We start from the raw sequence: 20,046 nt of genomic DNA, 5'->3' as shown, positions 1-20,046 counted from the left end.
GGATAAGCAGTCTTGCAGGACCGCATGGGTGAGCTCCTTACACAGAAGGCCCAGATTTACAGCTGTGGCCATAAGCAAGAGGGGGCCCCACTGTCCCTGATTTAACCTGACCGTGTTTGAGATTATGATGCTAATCCTCTCAGATAAGGTTATCAGGGTACTTTTAAGAGTTGGCTCTAGAGGACTCTTAGCCCTGTGACTGATTATTGATTGATTTATTAATTTGGTTATTCATTTGTCTTCCTCTCCTCTACTCAATAGTGCCATTACAGTGTGTCAATAAGCAGTGCCACAAACCGTGTAAATAGGTGATCTTATTAACACCTAGTACATTTGGTATCTTAGCCAAACATCCTGCTTAAAGGAGCAGGTCCCCAAATACTGTAATACTGTCGATAGCTGTCGGAACACAGCAGTGGAAAAAATAAAAGACTTGGAGCTTAGCATACAGTAAGCCCTGGAAAGTGGGTATTATTTTTTTACTAGTTGACATACATCGATCAGCTGGCGTCACCAGCCGATTGGCTTACTGAAGCAGTGATGCCATCACATAGTTAGAGTACACTGAGTGTGCCGGATCTAGAGCCATTCAGTCTATTCTTTTTTTTAAATTTCAGATTTCAGTTTTTTACCATAAGGGTACACAAAACCCTTATGGTAAAAAACTGAAATCGGAAATTAAATGCTAAGCTCCAAGTCTTTTATTTTTTCCACTGCTGTGTTCCAACAACTAAACTATACTTAATTCCTATTCAAAATGTAGAAACACATTTAATGAGCCACTAGATGGCACATTTTCTTTGTTTTAGTTTCTTTACAATATTTATTAATGGCCCCGTGCCATTCAGTAATTTTTGGGGCAGGTCTTGTGTTATTGACATATGGTTACTACTGTGCATTGTGCCGGTTTATTTAAGGCATAAGCTATACTTCAGGAATAGATAAAAAATACAATTTAAGAAAGACTGAAGACTGATCATTTATTTATTTAAATATTTTTTGGGGCATTTAGGCCTTTATTAGACAGGACAGTTGAAGATAGGAAAGGGGAATGACATCCAGCATAGGGCCATAGGTCGGAATTGAACTTATGGCCATTGCGATAACCAGCACGCTTAACCAGGTGAGCTACCCAGGCACCCCCACATCTTTTATTTAAGTAATTGTAAGCTTTTTTTAAAGTATAATTCCCCTTCTTTGAAAAGGTTCTGTGCAAACATAGCAGTAAAGCACTGTTAACTCTCTGTTTTAGGCATATCATTTTCTACAACAAATGCTTATACTCCGAATGCAAAATGATTTGCTTACAGTATTTAAGTAAGATAAAAATAAACTTGAAATGTGTTTTCAATATTTATGAGACATTGTGGGAAATGTGTGGGTTTGTGGTAATTCTTGAAAATGTACCTGATTTCATAATTGTGTATTATTTGCTAAGCTGACAGGCTGAACTTACTTGTAACCCAACAACATAATTCAAGGAATCTTGAATTTCTCACCTATCGCTGTTCCAGCTTCTTATTTAAAAAAAAACTTTGTTGGAATTCAGCTGTCTGATCTAACTGAATAAATCATCCTAAAGACAAACAAATATACAAAATGTTGCAGTTTTACCCATCTAATCTCACTAGATGGCAATAGAGAACATAGAATTACAGTTTTAACCCTCATTTTGTGTCTATACGTATATAATGTATGTTTTCTATATAACCTACTCCAAATCACACTGAAAAGTTTTGAACAGCTGTAATTGGCTTTTCTAGGAAATATAAAACAAAAGCAGAAACCGTCTCCAGCCAACATATTTCTAATTATTAATGATTGTCATTTTAATAAGGAAGAGCTGTGGGTTCAACAAAAGTCATACATGATTTCATCCAGTCTCATGTTGAAAGATATACATGTGACTGAATGGTGGTTTCTGCTTTTGTTTTATATTTCCTAGAAAAGCCAATTATAGCTGTATGTTTTTACTAAGAATTGTTAAAAATATCCAGTTAGTGCTTACAGGAAAAGTTGATAATGCTAATAATGAGTACAGCTAGGGGACCGCAAACAAGTGGCAATAAATACCTTACTCTAAGGATCCAGTTAGTTTGACTTTATACCATTCAGTGAATTCCTGATTTGATCTATTGTAGTAAATCGGTATCCATGATATGTGAAGTTTAAATTAAACTGTGAATTTCTACAATAGGGAAAGAGCAAAGCTAGAGAATAAAATGCCAAGTCTGGCCTATCCTCAGTGGGTCCTCCTGGTCCATCACTCTTTGCTGTGTTCACCCCAAATTTTCTCCACTACTACATTTCCAAAGTGGCAAGTGCACATGTTGACAGTTGTACCCTTTGCATTGTGGGACGAGTCTGTATAAAAAGAGAGAAAGTGAATACAGCCAAAAGAGAAATCTTCTATATATATATATATATATATATATATATATATATATATATATATATATATATATATATATATATATATATATATATATATATATGTGTATGTATGTATGTGTATATATGTATATATGTATGTATGTGTATATATGTATATATATATGTATGTGTATATATGTATATATATATGTATGTGTATATATGTATATGTCTTAGGTGGTGTTGTCTGAATTTTCCAAAAAAATGTTAAAGAATGTGTCAAGTAAAGAGGTCTGCAGCCTTTTAGTGCTGTTCACTAGGGGGGTTCTGTTTGAATGTGAAGGTCACGATCAGTGCTTTGTTGGAGCAGTTTTTGTGATGCTCTCGCAGGAATGTAAGACCGGAACCCCCCGCATCGGCTTTCTCATGTCCCAACTATCTACCATTGAATACAGATGGAGCTAAAGCCTCAGCCTCCTCTGATGGCTTAAGGGCTGCTCTGTGTTGTGGGGTGAACCAACAAATATGAGCTGAACCAAGCAGGAATGCGCCTGGCACCCTGTCTTTTTTCTAGGTGGGGGGGGGGGGGGACATAACCAGGGGAATGTGGTAAGAGGAGGGGAGGCTCTAATGAGACCCTGAAATCACTTAACAGAGACCAGGTGCTCTGTGTCTTGCTGTAGCAGTGCACTCCAGACAATAGACTTTCAATAGTCACTATCAATTTACAAGAGCAAAGGAGGTCTGGACAAGGTCTAGATTTTGAATGCAAAATGTTTATTGAATAATGTTATTGCTTTGACACAAATAAAATAGAACACATTTACAAATATAAAATATACATATAAAAACACATCCTATTACCACAGTTTGCAAAAGAATAATGAAAAATAGCTACAATGCCCATATATATATATTTCTTCCTGTATAAAAATAGTTCTATCTGCATACGTACTTTAATGTAACCTCTATATAATATTTAAATAAAGGAATTCATATATACACATACCTGCAATAAAAACAAATATAGATTGCACATGTTTTTGTACAAACAATTTCAAGTATATTTCAATCCATTGTGGACTGGCACATATCTCACAGAATCTAAGGCATTTTCCCTTATACAGTGTCCAAAACTTGATATAAACTGAGAGCTTCAGAGCTCTGTAGCCTATCTTCCTGTTTGGCATTGTGATGAGGATTTCTTTTCCTGATGATTCATTCAACTTTAAGTCAATGTAAAAGTGCAGACAAGTACTGACAGTTTGGAACATGGTGGTAACATCCTTAGAGGATGGCACTTATCAATGTCCTGGCCTTGAAGAAGAAATGTGTAAGGTCCCAGAATGTTAGAAGAGAGGTCCCTCTATAAGCTAGAGGATGTGTCCACTTTTCCAGGTATTAGCACTCTTCATTTCCCCCTGCCAAGCAGAGAGCAGCACCTGTAGTTCACTCCCAGCTGTGCCATCCAGTGTCTGTACGCCAGCTGCAGTTGTTTGCACGCTCTGCAACGCTGAGCTGCAAGGCTCAGCCTTTGGAGAAACTCAGTGCAGTCAGTCTTGCTCTGACTCAGTTCTCATGCCTTGAAAAAAATGTGCTGGGAAATACTTGGCAGAAGTCTGAGGCATTTCGAGAATTTTAGAACAGAGAGAGGACGCTAACTCCCTCGCTTGTGTTCCCAATTCCTCTTGCGAAGTCCCGTTCATGTCCGTCTGAGGAGAGCCTCGAGCTTGTGAACTTGTGAGTCATTTATGCTCCACACGGGCCTCAGCCTGCCCTGCTCTAGCCTCAGCGTGACTCTGTGCGCTGGAAGTGACCGACGCCTCCGGCCGTATCCCTGCGGACTAATCTTGTGAATAGGGGCAATTTCGTTGTTCTTTTTGAGCTCGTGCAGGCGGTGCGCGAGGTCGTGCACTGAGCAGGTGCCCAGTAAACACCCTGATCTTCTTGACTGGTTTGCGGAGTTTTTAGACCTCTTGGTTCGGATATTGATGTCAGTGCTGGAGGACACAGGGAGAGAGAAGAGGACATTAATCCATGCTGTTCACTCCTGAGTTGTTAATGGCTTATTATTCTCAGCTAACATTTTGTATTCCTTTTCTAGGACAAGAAGAATGCATTTAGATGTCTAAAAATGATATAATAGCCGAAGTTCATAGACTTTTAGGATTGCATGGTTACTGTCTTACCTGGAATGTGGCAGCAAAGTATCCCTGATATCTTCTGGTCTGACAAAGTACTCAGACTCTGCTGTCATCCCTACTGATGCACTGTCAAGATCCCGTCTCAATCTGCTCCTTAGCCATATGCTTAGCCTGCGAGAGGAGGAAAAAAGAAGTCCATTAGTCTTGGGTAGATAATTCAGTGCACAGCTGTCACAGACTTGACATAATGTCAGGTCTTATATCTGATGAAAACGTTTTGATTATTGAATGAAGTTCTCGTCTGTTAACTCACCTCTTTTTCAACTCTGGATTCACTTCAAGTTCCACACAGTGTGCTACTGTCGCCAGAAGACAGCAAGAGAGGAAGGACTGGATGATCAATTGCATTTTGACTCCTGTGGAGAGTAGAGAAAACATTTGTTAGTTATGGATTTATGCTATTAGTTTAACTTCAATAATTTCTTATTGTCCCTCAATGCATGTAAAACTCATATACAGTATTTCCACAAGTGCTACACTGGCACATGCTTACACAAGAGTCCAAAAGCCAAGTTATTTGCACTTATCATTCATTTATTTAAAAAGTTAAGCTAAGGTCAAATTTTGCTGGGTTAAGTAAACCTCCAACCATGCTTTGGGCCCTTGGCCAATAACGCAAAGGACAGTCTACCAATGAGGGGTCCAAAATAGGCTCAGCTCAAAAGTCAAACAAAAAACTAAAGTGCTGTTCAACTGACTTCATTAAAAAACAAAGCAAAATCATTTGCAACTAATAAACAATATATGATGTACTGCCTCTGTCAGATGCTTTACACCTTTTGTAGACACACACATTAAGAGCTGAACTGCTTATATAACCAGACAGATAACCTGTCCTTGTCTCCACACTTGTGCCCTGTCCGAAAAAACAAAAAATCAAGGATAGAGCCATCAGCTCACAGCAATATCTTCTTTAAAAGAAAGTGCACATACCTGTAATTCTATGATATTGTAGTCGGATGAGAAAGCTCTTCTTGTAGAGTCAGCTGTAAAAGAGTACTCCACAGGTTTCTTGAAATTGCCACTGGCTCTGTAAGGCAGCTGTTTCACTCTGCTAATAGCTCCTACACACCAGACTGGAAGCCTTTATACAGGAGGTGGGAGGGGCTCATTGACTGACACACACAGTCTCATCCTTTTCCCCACCCCGTCCAGTACACTTCTGCGGTGCTGCTGCTCACGTAGTACACAACACGCAACACAGTAAAGAGATCAAGAATTATAATCAAAAATTTAAAATGAAAATAGTTTTAGAATAAGTGCAGTGCTGCCAGCGTATCCCGTCTTTACTGTTCAAATGAGAAAACAAAATTAGCTTTTTACAGCTCAGTATAAATAATGCAGCAACAAAGTTTTACAATTCTCATAAAATGTTTGTTTTATTTAAGTATGTGTATATGATGGCAACAAATCAATGGTCATCAGTTATTTAAGTCCCATGTAAACTTACTGTCCAGTACAATGTGTTTGTCTCAGCTGACTGCTTTCTATAGCGGGGGGTATTAGAAATCTAAGTAATCCCAAAAGAAAAGGTTTAAACATTCATCTAGTTATATTTGAACTTTAAGGTCAGTTAGTTCTAGTTTTTGTTAACGTTCCTTTCAGTCCAATTGGCTAATTGTGGCTAATAAATGTTAAGGAATGTTTCCACAGTCTGCTTTTCAGGGACCTCCCCACAGTGAAGTTTCATGTCAGCTATGAAAGTACACTGGACGATGAATTTGAGATTTGGGAAAAGAGCAGCATTGAGTAACTGATTAAACATAGTAAGTATGCCCCACTGTAAACACAATACACTCACTGTATTTGTTTGTACAAAGCAAATATTTGACTCCGGACTTTTATTTTGATATTTGGATAAATGCGAACTGGAATTTTAAAATTTATCTAAAAATAAATCTAGAGTCAGAAAAAGAACTTGAACAACAAGTTATGATGTATGAACAATATTGCCTTAGACATTTGTTTTAAATAGTTCTGTGGATTTGTTACTGTAATACATTATAAATAATATGACTTCACTTTTTGCCTTAGGAATGCATACACAAGACTATATTAGATGATAATGGGAGAGCCACCGAGTGGGGTTCATGAGGCAGATGTGGATAATAAGCCCCCAGGGAGACACATGCACAGAAAATATCACAAATGACAATTTAAGGAGGTTACATTTTTTTGTTTATCACAGCCTTTATCTCACTGACAGCTAGTGTAGATCTATGTCTGTGTCTGAGATGAGCATTTTGTTATGAAGAGCTCATCTATACCTCAGAAACACTGAGTATGTGATGCCAAAAAGATTGAAACCATACGCCCTTACAATCAGTGTATGAAATGCTGCAAAGACCAGAGAAAAACCATTTGGTTTTATCAGTTTAGAAGTTCCACTGCTGAAATTTCCATGAGGTATGGTGAAAATTAATTTTGTAGAGTGGGTCTAAGTAATGCTTTCAGTTTTGATTTTTGTTTCAGTTTCGATGAAGGGGATAACCAGTCCCTTGGATTTTTTTCAACACCATTTTACAAACACTCGACATTCCACTCTAGCATTTCAGCATCCTATAATTCATATCTTATTGTTTTTAGTCCCTGACAAAGAACCTTCCTGAGTGTATTTATATCTCATGCGACCCAACTCAAAGAAAACAAAAATGTCAAACACATGTGCTGTAAACCAGCAAATGTTTTGTAAGCACTTTGTAATGATAATTGCCTCCGGCAGATAAGTAATCCCCCTAGTTTACAACAGGAGATTGTGCAATCATGCCAATAACATTCTGCTGTTGCTATTTGGCTCCTTTTATAGAAATAGTTTTGCTTGTCTTCCATGTAGTTGCTGTCGTAGGATGACTGACAGTTTTTTTTCTCGTATGAGCAAGCACGTGTGGCAGTAAAATTGAGCAACTAATTCCAGGAAAAAAAGGGTGTCAGGCCCAAGCTACATATTTGACAGATGATTCATAATCATTTTAATAATGAGCCTAGTAATTTGTGTCACCTACTTTCCGATCATTCTTTTTTTAGATTCTTTTTTTGGGGCTTTTTCCGCCTTTAATTAATAGGACAGCTAGGTGAGAAAGGGGGAGAGAGAGAGGGAACTCCGCGTCGAGGCATAAACCTCTCCGTTTAGGTGCACCTGCTCTACCACTGAGCAACCCGGCCACCTTTCCCATCATTCTTGTGTAATTATAAACACTATATGCAAAACACATCGTCTGCATTTTGTTTCATGTTTTGGATCTGGTTCAACTATTTGACCATTTCTGCCTTCATCTTCCTTTTACTAGCCAACCAAAATGTGGTGAGTGGGAAAGAAAGGGGGGAAAAAAGAGAGACAAACAAAACAACAAATTAGAAAGAGATTGATAAGATAGACGAAGAGTGAGAGAAAATGCAGTGGCAATGTTATAGTACTGGCTGTCATGTGCTATTCCCTGTGACAGCTTTTCCTGTTTTCATAAATATTCAATATTTTTCTTTTCTTTTTCTTATCACATGATTAATCCTGCCCCTCAAACTATGTCAAATCACAAGCATGTTCATCTTATTAGAGCAACTTTAAAACAAGAAGTATTGTCTGTGACAGCACCAATAATATTGTATTCTTTTGTAGCATTCACCACAGAATTATGTGAAACATTATGAATATATTATTGGGTACATAAAAGCACACAAGTCCCTTGAAAAAAAGAAATCTGATCATTATTATGTTGCATTTGGAGCAGCTTTGTCATATTAAGAGGATGTTTTTAGTTTTATTGTACTGGTGGCATACTTGACTAATGGTTGATTTGCAGTTAAAGTTGAGGAGGAAAATCTTCATACTGAAGTGTCCCTCTCCCTAAATCCTTAATGATAAATCAAACTGATCATACTGAAAAGGAAGATGGAGAATAGCATATTATTATTTAACCTGCTGAATACAACACTGATGCAAATATTCTACATTACGCTTTCAAAGTTGCTTTTCGATGTTATTTCTTACATTTATCTAGCTTTTCTGTGAGTATTTTACAGTCCTCCTTGACAATACTTTGAAGCAGCTTTTTTTCTAATAGGAGTTTTAGCTCCCAGGGAGTATCCAGCAAATCAAGACATGTTGTAATTTATCTTCTATTGCATTAACCAGGCAGTAATCATTGTTATGATTTCACGTTTCCCACTATTGATATCAATATATTTACCACAGTTACAGTAAAATATAGTTTTATTTTGGTGCGGTAATTGTCCCTGGTGTAAAAAAAGAATAGGGACCCCGTGCTTTAGAGCCAAAAAGAGCCCATGTTGGGACACAGTGCTGTATTTGTAAACTTAAAGGCCCACGCCCATGGATGTCTCCCGCCCCTACACGCAAGCGCAGTGACACTCCTGTCAAACATGGCTGTTCTTTGGAAGCAGGAAAAATGCTGAATTGTGTTGGTATATCTTGGGAAAGGCAGCAGACATGGCTAGATTTGCTGACTATTTTATTGTCGTGGGATACGATCAGGAGAAAGCCGGTAAGTTTTGGCGGCGGGGCGGCTCGCAGATTGAAACGCGGGGCTGAGGTTTGTGTCCAGGCCGTCAGTCGGTGTGTGTGTAATGATGTTGATGCTAGATAGCTTTGCGCTTAGCTTAGCCACACAGCTATTAGGCGAGACTGGCAACACGTTTTTTTTCTTTTTATAACCCGGCCAGATAGTGAATATCATCCGGCGGGCATGTTTACAGATAAAGCACACATCTGATGGGAAGTCACCAGATGTTTACACACGACAGATTGCAATATTTAAAATGGATCAATCGAAACTTTTCATGGATTCAAAATCTGTCACATCCTGTCCCTGTTGGTCGTGCTCCAGGTCTGTGGGTTGGTTTCACTGCCAACTAATGGTACACACTCGCTGAATAATTTTCACAAAAGATAATTTAAAACTAAATACTACGACTCCTCGATCCTATTTGTTTTGCTGACACAAGCGAGGTCAGGATTGGTATTGGTAGCCAATGTTTGCATTTTTTTTCGTGATATTGGTAGCGGTGGTCTTGTTGCTACCCTATCCTGCACTCTGTTTGGGGTCTATTTATACCTTATACCCGTTGCAGCCGCACCTGTGAATGATTTGTAGTATTATATTTGTTTTTGCCGGAAGTGTGCTCAATTTTTTCGTGATGGGCGTAACGTTATACAGCTGCGAGGAAAGGCAGTCCTTGTGCTCAGCCAGATTATCTTCCCTCTTTTCCCTCTCCTCCCTCTCCACTGTTCTGCACTGGGAGCTCCCCATGCCTTCTCTCACATGTTATGCCTCAGGTCCAGCCTCACATTCTCTTCATCCAAGGAACAGCTTTGCACACATTTCTTATCATAACTAGATATGTAGATAAAACCCCTTTTTCATTGCGCAGATGTTGAGTCCTCAGCTTTCTAACTTTTCCACATTCCAAAATGATTAATGGCTCTTTGTAAATACTTCAAACCTCTCATTTGCGGGTGAGGATCCAATAATAACCATTGCACAGTGAGGAGCCTGGAGAAAGTAAAAAATATTAACTTAATCTGCCATAAGTGAGCAAATTAAAGATCCTGTCCTCTTTCAGTGTCATCCATCCAACACCATGTGTGTCAAATAGGAGCCAGAACATCTGAATCCTCTTAATCACGATAACTTGCTATGCACAATAGGTAACCAGTGTCTTTCATCAGCTCTGTGCATCCCAGCGCCAACTGACAAATGCATTTTTTTGTTCTCCAGGGATAAAATGTTCCTGGCATCACCAGATAAAGGATTTACATTCAGACAGTCTCAAGAAGACACAGGGACCAGTCGTTTAGTTTATTCTCCACTGGCCGCTACTGAGTATAGTGATGAAGTTGATAATTGAGAGAGCAAGCAATACAAGTCTGCCATCTCAGATTGCGGTTGATTAGGGCGCTGTGGCAGGCTTATGTCTCATCCACATGTAAGTCTGGAGGACACCACTCCTTATTGAATTGTATTTGTCTGCCTTTATGATGTTTTGCCTGAGCGTAATGTAGCGTATCAATTGTTTTGGGTTAGAGCTCTGCAGAAAATTTGTGAGTGGGAGTGATTTTTCTCAGAACTGTAAAATGAAAATGTCTTAGATTTGAAATACAGAGGAAAATAAAATGACAAGTTTATTTCTCTAACTATTCAGAGACTTTGCCCAGTGAAGTTGACTTAAGCTAAGTTCCCACTACAAGACTTTCAAAGTTTCCAGTCCCGCTGTACTACTCACACTACACAACTTGCTGTCTTTTTGTCTTGTTCCCACAATACCTGACTGACCGGCAACATGGGCTCAAGTCTAGTCTCCAAACTACGTTGTTTTTGTCACAGAAACACACATGGAAAATGACATGGGACATGACATAATAGCATACGCGAGACAGGATTTTTGGATGTCTGCCAGATCCTCCAGGATTTTGCGATGTTGCGATCGCAACAATTCACACAAATTCAGCAATCACCGTGAATCTGGTGCGACTTGCAATTTTGACCAATCACCGCAACTTTCCGCAAATTTGACCAATAAGGAGTTTCCTGCAACTTCAACCAATCCCAGCTGTCCCACGTGCCAGACTTAAATGACTCTTAGAGCCACTGACCAAGCAGGAGTGAGAGCGGGTTGACGTAACGTGCACGTCGCCAAATTCATTTCCTTGTTTCTGATATGAAGACGAGACTAATAAAAATAATAATAATAATAATAATAATAATAATAATAATAATAATAAAAAAAGATATGAAGACACTCGAACAGCGAAAAACCGTGCAAAACATTTCAGACCGTCCTGCCAACCTGTATACATTTTAACATCAATGTACGCTGTAACATTTTTTTCACTCTAAAATCGCTGAAAGCCGCTGCTGTTTCAATCCTGTCGGCTCTCTGCAGTGGGCGGGGCTGCTGCTCAGTTCCCCCCGCGACTGATGCACGCACGCACACACACACAAACACAAACACACACGGTGTATGCAGGAAAAACTGGAGATGAGACGTACAGGATGACCTAAATTGTAAGTCCAATTAGTACTTTATCAAACCGTATAAATGTGTGTCCCAGGCCAGGCCAGTTTAGGAAATTAACTAACAATGTAAAGGTCAACAAGCCACTAACACATATGTTCAAATTTGATTCATTCAATAAATTATTTTTAGTCTTAAATCCACCAGCCACTTTCATATTATACCAACATTTGCAGCATCCTGATCTTTTTTGGTAAGGTTACTAGGAAAACTCAGCCCAGAGTAATTTTATTCTCCCCGAAACAAGTTTCCTTTTTATTTTTAAAGAACTTTACCAAAAAAAGAAAATCACAACTTTTTTTGCAACTTTCACTGTCTCTCGCAACTTCATTGCAACAAAAATACATCACAACTTTTATCGCAATTTTTTTACAAAAGCTCCCGCAAAATCGGGCATTTTGGGTCGCAACAATCTTAAAAAAAAAAAAAAAAAAAGGCTGTGAAATCCTGGAGGGACTGAGATACAAGCCAACACTTTTAGGGGGTGTTGTCGTTGGCACACATGCTTACCAAATAGCCTTTTTCCAGTCCACACATCTTTGCTAATTACAGCCTGTACGTGCAACAACAACTTTACAAATGTAACACATAGAGTAAAGTACAGACGACCCCTCCCCCTGGTTTCCCTTCAGCCCATGTCTTACACTCTCATTGGCTGTAGCTCCCAGACAGAGTCCCTGATAGCTCCAGATATTTAGCCTGCTAAATATCTGGAATGTGTCTGCAAGGCACCAGCGAGCCTCTCGCTCGTTTTTGAACAGTTCACACATTACGCTCGAGCATGTGCACGCGAGCGCCGAGCCAATGCCGATATATGCCTCCTACAGTATATGGTGCTTTTGTCGGGGAGCTCCAAAAACTGTCTGCAAGCGGAAAATCAGGGCTTAAGTCCTGTAGTGGGCACTTAACATTATAGAAACCAGTCTGCTCACAGTAACATGCAGTAGGTCATCTAGGCCAGAGATCTTCAACAGGGGTCTAGGACCCTAGGGGGTCCTAAGAGTTACTGCAGGGGGGCCGCCAAATTTTTTTCAGTCCAGAAATATACTTTGCACATCTACAACGTGAGACAGGTGCGTCAGAGGGGGATGAGTAGGTCAAAAGTTGCGAAGAAACTCCTGCACACTGTCTAACTTGCAAAATATAAATGTAATAGTAGGCAACGTTTTGGTACTAGACCATCATCTGGCAAAATAAATGAAGGGAGTTCCTTTGCAACTTTTGAAAGATTTTTTTCAAAAATGTAAATGTCTTAACATAAATGGAACATATTATTAGCAAATATAAATCTGCCGGTTTGTGAAAAAAAAAAAAACATTAATAATAGGCTTACTGGCCCATAGGTAAGGTGGTCACTAAGAGCCACAGATACAGTTAATCCTAAGGAGTCACTGTCACATGTATTTTAACATGAAAACATGATTTATAAAATCATACCAACAATTATTTTAGTTTGCTATGCACTAAAAAGGTATGTATAAAGGCTTTAGGCTTCTATTGTTGGCCAGGTAAAATATGATAACTTAATTTTATAAAATATGCAGTAGGGGGTACCTGCTCCATCCCTCTCTCAGATAAGGGGTCCTTGGCTTAAAAAACATTGAAGACCCCTGATCTAGACAAGCAATCTTTCCCGTCCACTTTGCTCGTTAATTCAAACCAGGGATCCCTACCTGGGTCATTACCAAGCTTCCTGCACTGCGCGGGCTTTTACTCCACCGGCCTGACCTAAATCTCAATATTAGATTACTATGGATCTGTTGATCTCTTGAGGAAAAGGCCTAGTTCCAATTTGCAATGAATCAAAATTACACTGTAAAAAGCAAATCAGTCCCTGTAGATTTAGAAACTATACCGATTTAATGAACTCCAATTTTAATCGTTAACCCTCTGTGGCAGACAATGTTGTATACGAAGTTAGACGTGTATAGGAAAAAAATAATGACCTTTGCAATAAACAGAAAGCATTGCTTTTAAAGTAGGACAAACTTGGTGTGTGGAAGTAACAGTGTACAGAATTAGTGGTGATAACGCTTGGGCTTGAAGTTGCAGTAATGTATCGTAAAGATGGTACTAAAAGTAAAACGTATAGCAAAGAAACAAAGTACTGTTTATTACCTTGCAATTGCATGACCCAGTTTCATTGACTTGCCAGACTGATCTCATGAATTGGCGTATGTATGTCACGCCAATTTGAATTCCGTTTTTGCGTGTTATCAAGACTCATAATCGCATTTTTGCGTGTATATCAACGCAAAGCGGCCGCCATTGACCTACATTGCGAGTCAATTTCCGCCGTAGCGAGTAGTATAAAGTAACAGCGGATTGAGTAAGGAGGCAGGTTGGTAATTTTTGTAATTTTTTGTTTTAATAAGCCTTACCCAATGTTTCTTTCCTAAACCCAACCATTTATTGTGTTCCTAATCATATTTTTGTTATTTTCGGTGTTTTTGTCACTGTTTGTTACTACAGCCTTTCCCTGTGTTCTTTTCCTAAACCCAACCATTTATTTATTTATTTTTTTTACAGCCGTGTGATGTTGTTCTCACGATAACACGCAACGTGGCGAGGCCACATGGTGGGTATGTTTACATCAGCTGTATACAGTGTAGGCATACACGTGGATAGCTGAAAATGCGTACAATAACACGCCATTTTGCTTTATGAAAGTGGCGTGTATTTTTACGCAAAGTCATGATGCCATGTTGGACTTGCTTATATTGGTGTTTTCTTTCCAAAGACTTTTCCCCCTTGAGAATGAATATAATTCACAATATGTGTATTCAGCAAGAACACTTGTGTGCTTGGTTTAATAGACCGAGGTGACATAAAATAAACGGGGGCGTGAAAAGTGAATGTAGGGCAACTTCTAAATAGCTTATTGTTGACCTTTAAAATCTATTGTAAGGATGCGGTTTGTCATTTTAGTGGTTAATATATGTGAAAATGAATATGCGGTGGGGATTATGATTTAAAAAGAACAGGACCTGAGAGGCCGATTCCTCCGTTAGATATTTGACCAGAGTCTGCTTCTCTGGGGGGCAATGTCATGAGCCACAAACCTTGGAATTATTTTTATGAATATTTTTGAAAACGCAGGTTTAGATGGATGCAGTCTGTATTGAACCTGCATTGTATTCTGTATTTTCCTTTTGCAGTAGGATGCTGTTCCTTTTTATTGGCAAGGGGTTATATACTGTCTGGCGTGCTGTTCACCATAAATTGTAATTTGCGAAGGGAAAAAGAGGAATTTGCCCAGCTGCTTTTCTAAAAACAGTTTTTGGGATGGATATATTCACTCTTTATTGAATCAAACTGCTTTTGGACACAGTGGCCAATCTCTACCCTGTGTGACATTTTGGTCTGGAATTTCTGATCTGGACTGGGGAACGGCTTATGTAACGTAGCACAATTCTGCAAAATAGTACTTCCATCTGCAGCTATATTTTGGCTGTGTGATATTGTCATAAGATGTCTATCTGTAGACATGCAAGCAAGTAATGTCTTCATCAGATTAAATGCATAAATGCCTTTCAAGCATTATTGTAATAGTTCTACCAACTCAATGCTAGGTTTTATCCTCTGAAACCTTCATGAATTGACTTTCTGACACTTCTCAAAGAGTGTTTGTTTGTTTTTGTACTGGCTCTCTTATCACAACTACAAGAAAAGTTCTTTGGCAAAAAAAATACCCCTTTCTTAAACAACAAAATCATCATTTAAAGTTGAACCTCTGAGGGGTTCATAATTCTGTCTGCTATTTTTGCTTACTTATTGCATTGGGTTGATAATACTATGAAAATAGCATTGTTGGTGTTTCTGTGATTTGTGTGTCGTCGTTTTCCTAGACTTGTATGCTTACATTAACTCTGTCATTAGACTATTTTTGCTAAGTTAAAGTGTTAAAGTGTTTTTCAAGCTTGTGTTGGTTTATTTCTCATAACTTAAGCTTGATTTAAGCCAGAAAGTGTTCACAAGATCAGAATGTTGTTTAGGAAGTTGCCTGGGACCTGTATCAAGAAGCAATAACGCCTGATAATCAGTCCAAGATTATATTTGACAGCTGTTTATTTATGCTAAGGTCATGGCTAAACACTGTCTGTTAACTTAGTAAGTACTACATTTGGCTAAATAATGCCATAAAGTAAATGTTGTTTATTTTGCATACACTGCCTTTAGAGACTGGCCCTTCCAACAGCTGGAGATGTTGATTTATTGTTGTAGATGCCAGATCTTGAATTGCTGCCATGTGTTGTGGGTGGATTTCTAAATCATTAGATTCTAGTTTGTAACATAAACACATGTTGAAATTGTGGTTTGTTTGTAGATTAAGATTAATAGCTGTACTTGAAATCTATAATTCACAAAGCAATGTATATGTTTTCATCATCCATTCTATATTTAATCTTGAATTTATTGCTTACACATTGTGGTGATTGTAACACAGTTGAGATTTCAATGCAAAGTTGCTGGCAATCAAGGTTATAATCGTTAACGAAAATGGACAAAATAACGAAAAGTAGGTGGGGAAAAAACTAGGGCTGCCACCTCTTAGTCGATTAGTCGACTAATCGGTCGTTTTGGTCTTAGTCGACTAAGATTTCTTTAGTCGATTAGTCATTTTTTATGCTCATTCATGCTTAATTACTCATTTCCAAGAAACTTCTGAGCGCATTTATGGTAAACACAAGATTTAAAGTGGTGCTTTTGCAGGATTAATTGTGGAGAAATTCAGTTTTACAGATGGTTAATTAACTACATTTATATTGTGCTTTTCTAGTCTTAACCACCTCTCAAAGCGCACAGCTCTGTCAATTAATTGATTAGTCGACAAAATGCTATAAGTGTTAGTCGACTAAGAATTTCTTTAGTCTAGGACAGCCCTAGAAAAAACATTGTCGTTAACTGAAATAAAAAAGAAAGTCGGAAGAAAGCGGCAAAGTCCTATTTGATTATGACAAGCAAGTGCCTTGCAGTGGAAGGTGGTAAAATATGTGGACAATTTATTAAAGGGAAATTTGAAAGTACATTTGAGAAGCGCGCACAAGGAGGCTAATCTAGCTTACCTTAACAAGGTAAAGGAGAATGCAAAACCCCCTTTCCCCGAAACAGAAGCTAAACCCCGGTACAGGGCATGGATGTATGGGTCCAGGGCCATGCTGCTTTTTGTTTTGATGATGCATGCGGCGGTGCGACACTGGTGGCTGGTGTTGCCAGATTGGGTGTTTTTTCCCGCTACATATTAAGGCCTGTTTACGGTGTGTTTTAGCCGGGTTTTCACCTGGAAGGCTCTATAGAAATCTGGCACCTTATTGAACGAAGTTAAACTGAGACATCGTGCCGTTCACAGACACCAGAATGAACGAGTTCATCAGGCAGTAATACAGTATGCTCAGTTCATGTTCGCCCAAAATATGAACGTGTTCATGCACAACAGGTCTACACAACGGTGAGTCGATTGACTTCAAAAAGTTCGCCACTTTACTCGAACCAAAGTTCAAAACACCTCTTCATGTATGTCTTCTTTAGTCTGTTGGCTGTTTAGGTTTTTTTCCTGGCACACGTCACTTACACATTTTGTACTTACTGCAGCGTTGTGTGTAGACTGTTTACATATTTATGACCATATGTAGGCTACATTTTATGTACTGGTGTTATTGTTGAATACATTGTGAATACATATTTCTAAAATTGTATGATGTATTGTTATTTGAGTTATTATTACACAATACTTTTTCGGACCTTTTTGAATCCCACAACAAATAACCCATATTACAAAAAAAGACTAAAACTAACACTAAAACTAATAAAAACTAAACTAAAACTAAGCATTTTCAAGTAAACTAGCAAACCCGCTTTAAAAACTAATTAAAACTAAACTGAATTTGAAAAGAAACAGTCAAAACGAAATAAAACTAATGAAAAAATGCAAAACTATAATAACCTTGCTGGCAATTGATAGTTTATAAGATGATTTTAAAGTACAGAGATTACCTCAGGATTCCAGACTTGTACATAAATATCTACCATTATTACTATGTACTCTGAAATTACAGTATAGTAAAACAATCTGATTTCTTTTTTATGATACATTTTTTATTGTTTTTTTTATATTTTTACACATAAAGAACATACAAACACAATTGAAACAATCTATGATTTTAAAAGCAAAATGGTGAAACTTTTTGTGACTCATTGGTTTTACTTGCATAATATATACCTGTTGCCAATACTGCAATAGGCGGATTTTTCACATAACAGCCTCTGCATGACTACTCCGGTATTTAATTAGTGAAAAAGTTTTCTGTTGAAAAAGATTCACTTCCACTTTCACATTATACATCTGTCTTTTTGACCCTGACGTGACTTAAAGGGATTTATCAGGAAAAAAGGCTCTCCTCCTTACTTCTTATCCTCACGCTTCAGTCAGCCGTTAACATCAAATATCAGCCCTTGTATTGTTGTAGCACCAGGCTGCTTGTGGTCAACAAATGTGTCACGTTAATGTTACTGAGGGAATTGTTTAGTTTCTATTTTACATCTTGGATTTTCTGCCTCCATTGATTGTTTTCTTTAGAACTCCATTTGGCAGCTTCTCGTTTTCGATTCAGACTTTGTAGTGAGAGGCATCCTGACCACAATGGAGGAGTTCCTTCCTCTCTTTTCTAGAGTATAAAACTGATATGTAGGGAAACTCCACTGGCTACACTTGCACTACTCTGTCTGTTGATAAGGTGTCAGACTATCAGAGCTTTGTGATTTCTGTGGTTATTCAAATTATGCTAAAGTTCATGTCAGGAAACATTGTAGTCATAATATTTTAAGAGGAAATAAAATGTGACAGATGGAGTAGGTTGGTGGAATACAGTTTGGGGAAAAAAAGTACTGTAAAACATTAGGTCATCCCTGTCTCTGAAACCATTTCCTTAATCTGATGAGACGTAATGACTGCAATATCTATATCTTTAAAACTGATTAAGAGTTGAACTAAAATGAACTCAGCCTGGACGTGTTGAACACAGACCCATTGTTTTTGGGATACATCTTTTTTATTATTTTTTAGCACCATTTATCATACAGACATGCAGAACAAATTCCACAATATGTGCCAGGTAATGTCAAGTGGTGAACACCGACATTGTTTTGAACTCGGACTAGTCTGAATAGGAATAACATAAGTAAATCCACAGATGTAAACAGGGGCTGTAAAATGAAATGCATCCAATTGTTTGCTGGAAAGAAGGGAAGAGTCATTTTTTTTAGATGAACTGAACTGTTAGCCATCATCAATTATCAAAGCACAGTTGCAGGTAACTGGGAGAAGGCTGAAGGTTTCAACCAAGTGACTGCAGCACCTCTTTTATTTTTCTTGAGCTGAGGGAAAGCGCAAGTGATGAATAGATAATTGATTAGTTTGTTTGAATTTATTAAAGTTGATCATGACATCCTGATGGATTATTCTCTATGGAACACAGTTCTGCACATGTATGCCCATCAGAAAAGGGGAGAAACCTTATGCTGTGTATTACTTTTTTTTTTTTAAGCTCTACTCCTGGCTGAAATGTTTCTTTTCTTCCAACTTTTTCACCTGTACATGACCTGAAGGAAGTGTCTATCTTTTTACATATTTTTCCTGCCCTGCAGCTGTCTTTGGAGGCTGGAAAGCTTCCTGAATTTGATATTCATGACATCATTAGTTTGCTAATCTCTGATACTCTTTTGCCTTTCAAACAGCACCACAGCCAATTCCTTTGCATATCACCCACACAGAACATCCAGAACAGTTTAGTTTCCTGATGATGGTCACCCTTTGGCTTTGATATGTCATTTTTGATGTAGTTTTAATTTTTGAGTTTGGAACAGGTCTGCCCTAAAGCTACACAACAGGGTGAGGGACTGAAGTGATTATGACAATCAGACAAATTGAGGGGTTTTACTAGGGGTGTAAATCACAAGTTTTATCACGGTACGATATTATATTGATTCTTTGGACAACGATACAATATTTGCTGAAATCTTAGTCTGTCAAGGTACGATTTTAATTCAGGAACCTGCGATTGATACGAGACAATATCATATGCCAATATAACACACTGCTAACTAAATTATGATTTGTCATCTCTTCCAAGCATTTAAATAAAAAACATTTTTAATTAAAAAAGGATAAATATAATGTGGGATTCTAAAATAAAGGGGAATCTTACAGATGATATGCATCAATATTTCCACTTTGCATCAATAATATTGGATTGTGGATCTTTTTAATCGATATATATTGATCCAGATCGATTGTTAAACCCCTACTCCATACATTGGAATATGCTACATATACTAGAATAAGGTTATAAGCTAAATCTATGGAGATTTTATTGGAATGTAGCCACATTCAATGCACAGCTGGACGCTTTTCAACTCATTTGGATGTAATATGTCGAAAACT

The 20,046-nt window shown here is 38.1% G+C and overlaps 2 protein-coding genes across 5 annotated transcripts in view; one reads left to right on the top strand and one right to left on the bottom strand.

Moving 5' to 3' along the window:
- Nucleotides 1-20,046, top strand: part of sbf2 (SET binding factor 2) — a 124,801-nt gene that overhangs the window by 12,133 nt on the left and 92,622 nt on the right. For 2 of the 4 annotated variants that reach the window (XM_028578586.1, XM_028578576.1), the window contains exon 1: nt 8,904-9,076. The exons of the other annotated variants lie outside the window; for them this stretch is intronic. In XM_028578586.1, the coding sequence (XP_028434387.1) occupies nt 9,022-9,076 (55 nt within the window). In that variant the 5' untranslated portion in view covers nt 8,904-9,021. Of the gene's footprint in view, nt 1-8,903; nt 9,077-20,046 lie in introns of those variants that run through there. 4 annotated transcript variants of the gene reach the window in all.
- adma (adrenomedullin a) lies at nt 3,176-5,618 on the bottom strand. The gene is made up of 4 exons (XM_028578663.1): nt 5,511-5,618; nt 4,831-4,933; nt 4,563-4,688; nt 3,176-4,373 (listed from the first exon to the last, which is right to left on the bottom strand). The coding sequence occupies exons 2-4, from the start codon at nt 4,923-4,925 to the stop codon at nt 4,076-4,078; spliced, it is 519 nt and encodes a 172-aa protein (XP_028434464.1). The 5' UTR covers nt 4,926-4,933; nt 5,511-5,618; the 3' UTR covers nt 3,176-4,075.

This window comes from Perca flavescens, chromosome 1 (assembly GCF_004354835.1).
Source record: "Perca flavescens isolate YP-PL-M2 chromosome 1, PFLA_1.0, whole genome shotgun sequence".
Classification (NCBI taxonomy): domain Eukaryota; kingdom Metazoa; phylum Chordata; class Actinopteri; order Perciformes; family Percidae; genus Perca; species Perca flavescens.
This window is presented reverse-complemented; position numbering and strand designations above follow the sequence as displayed.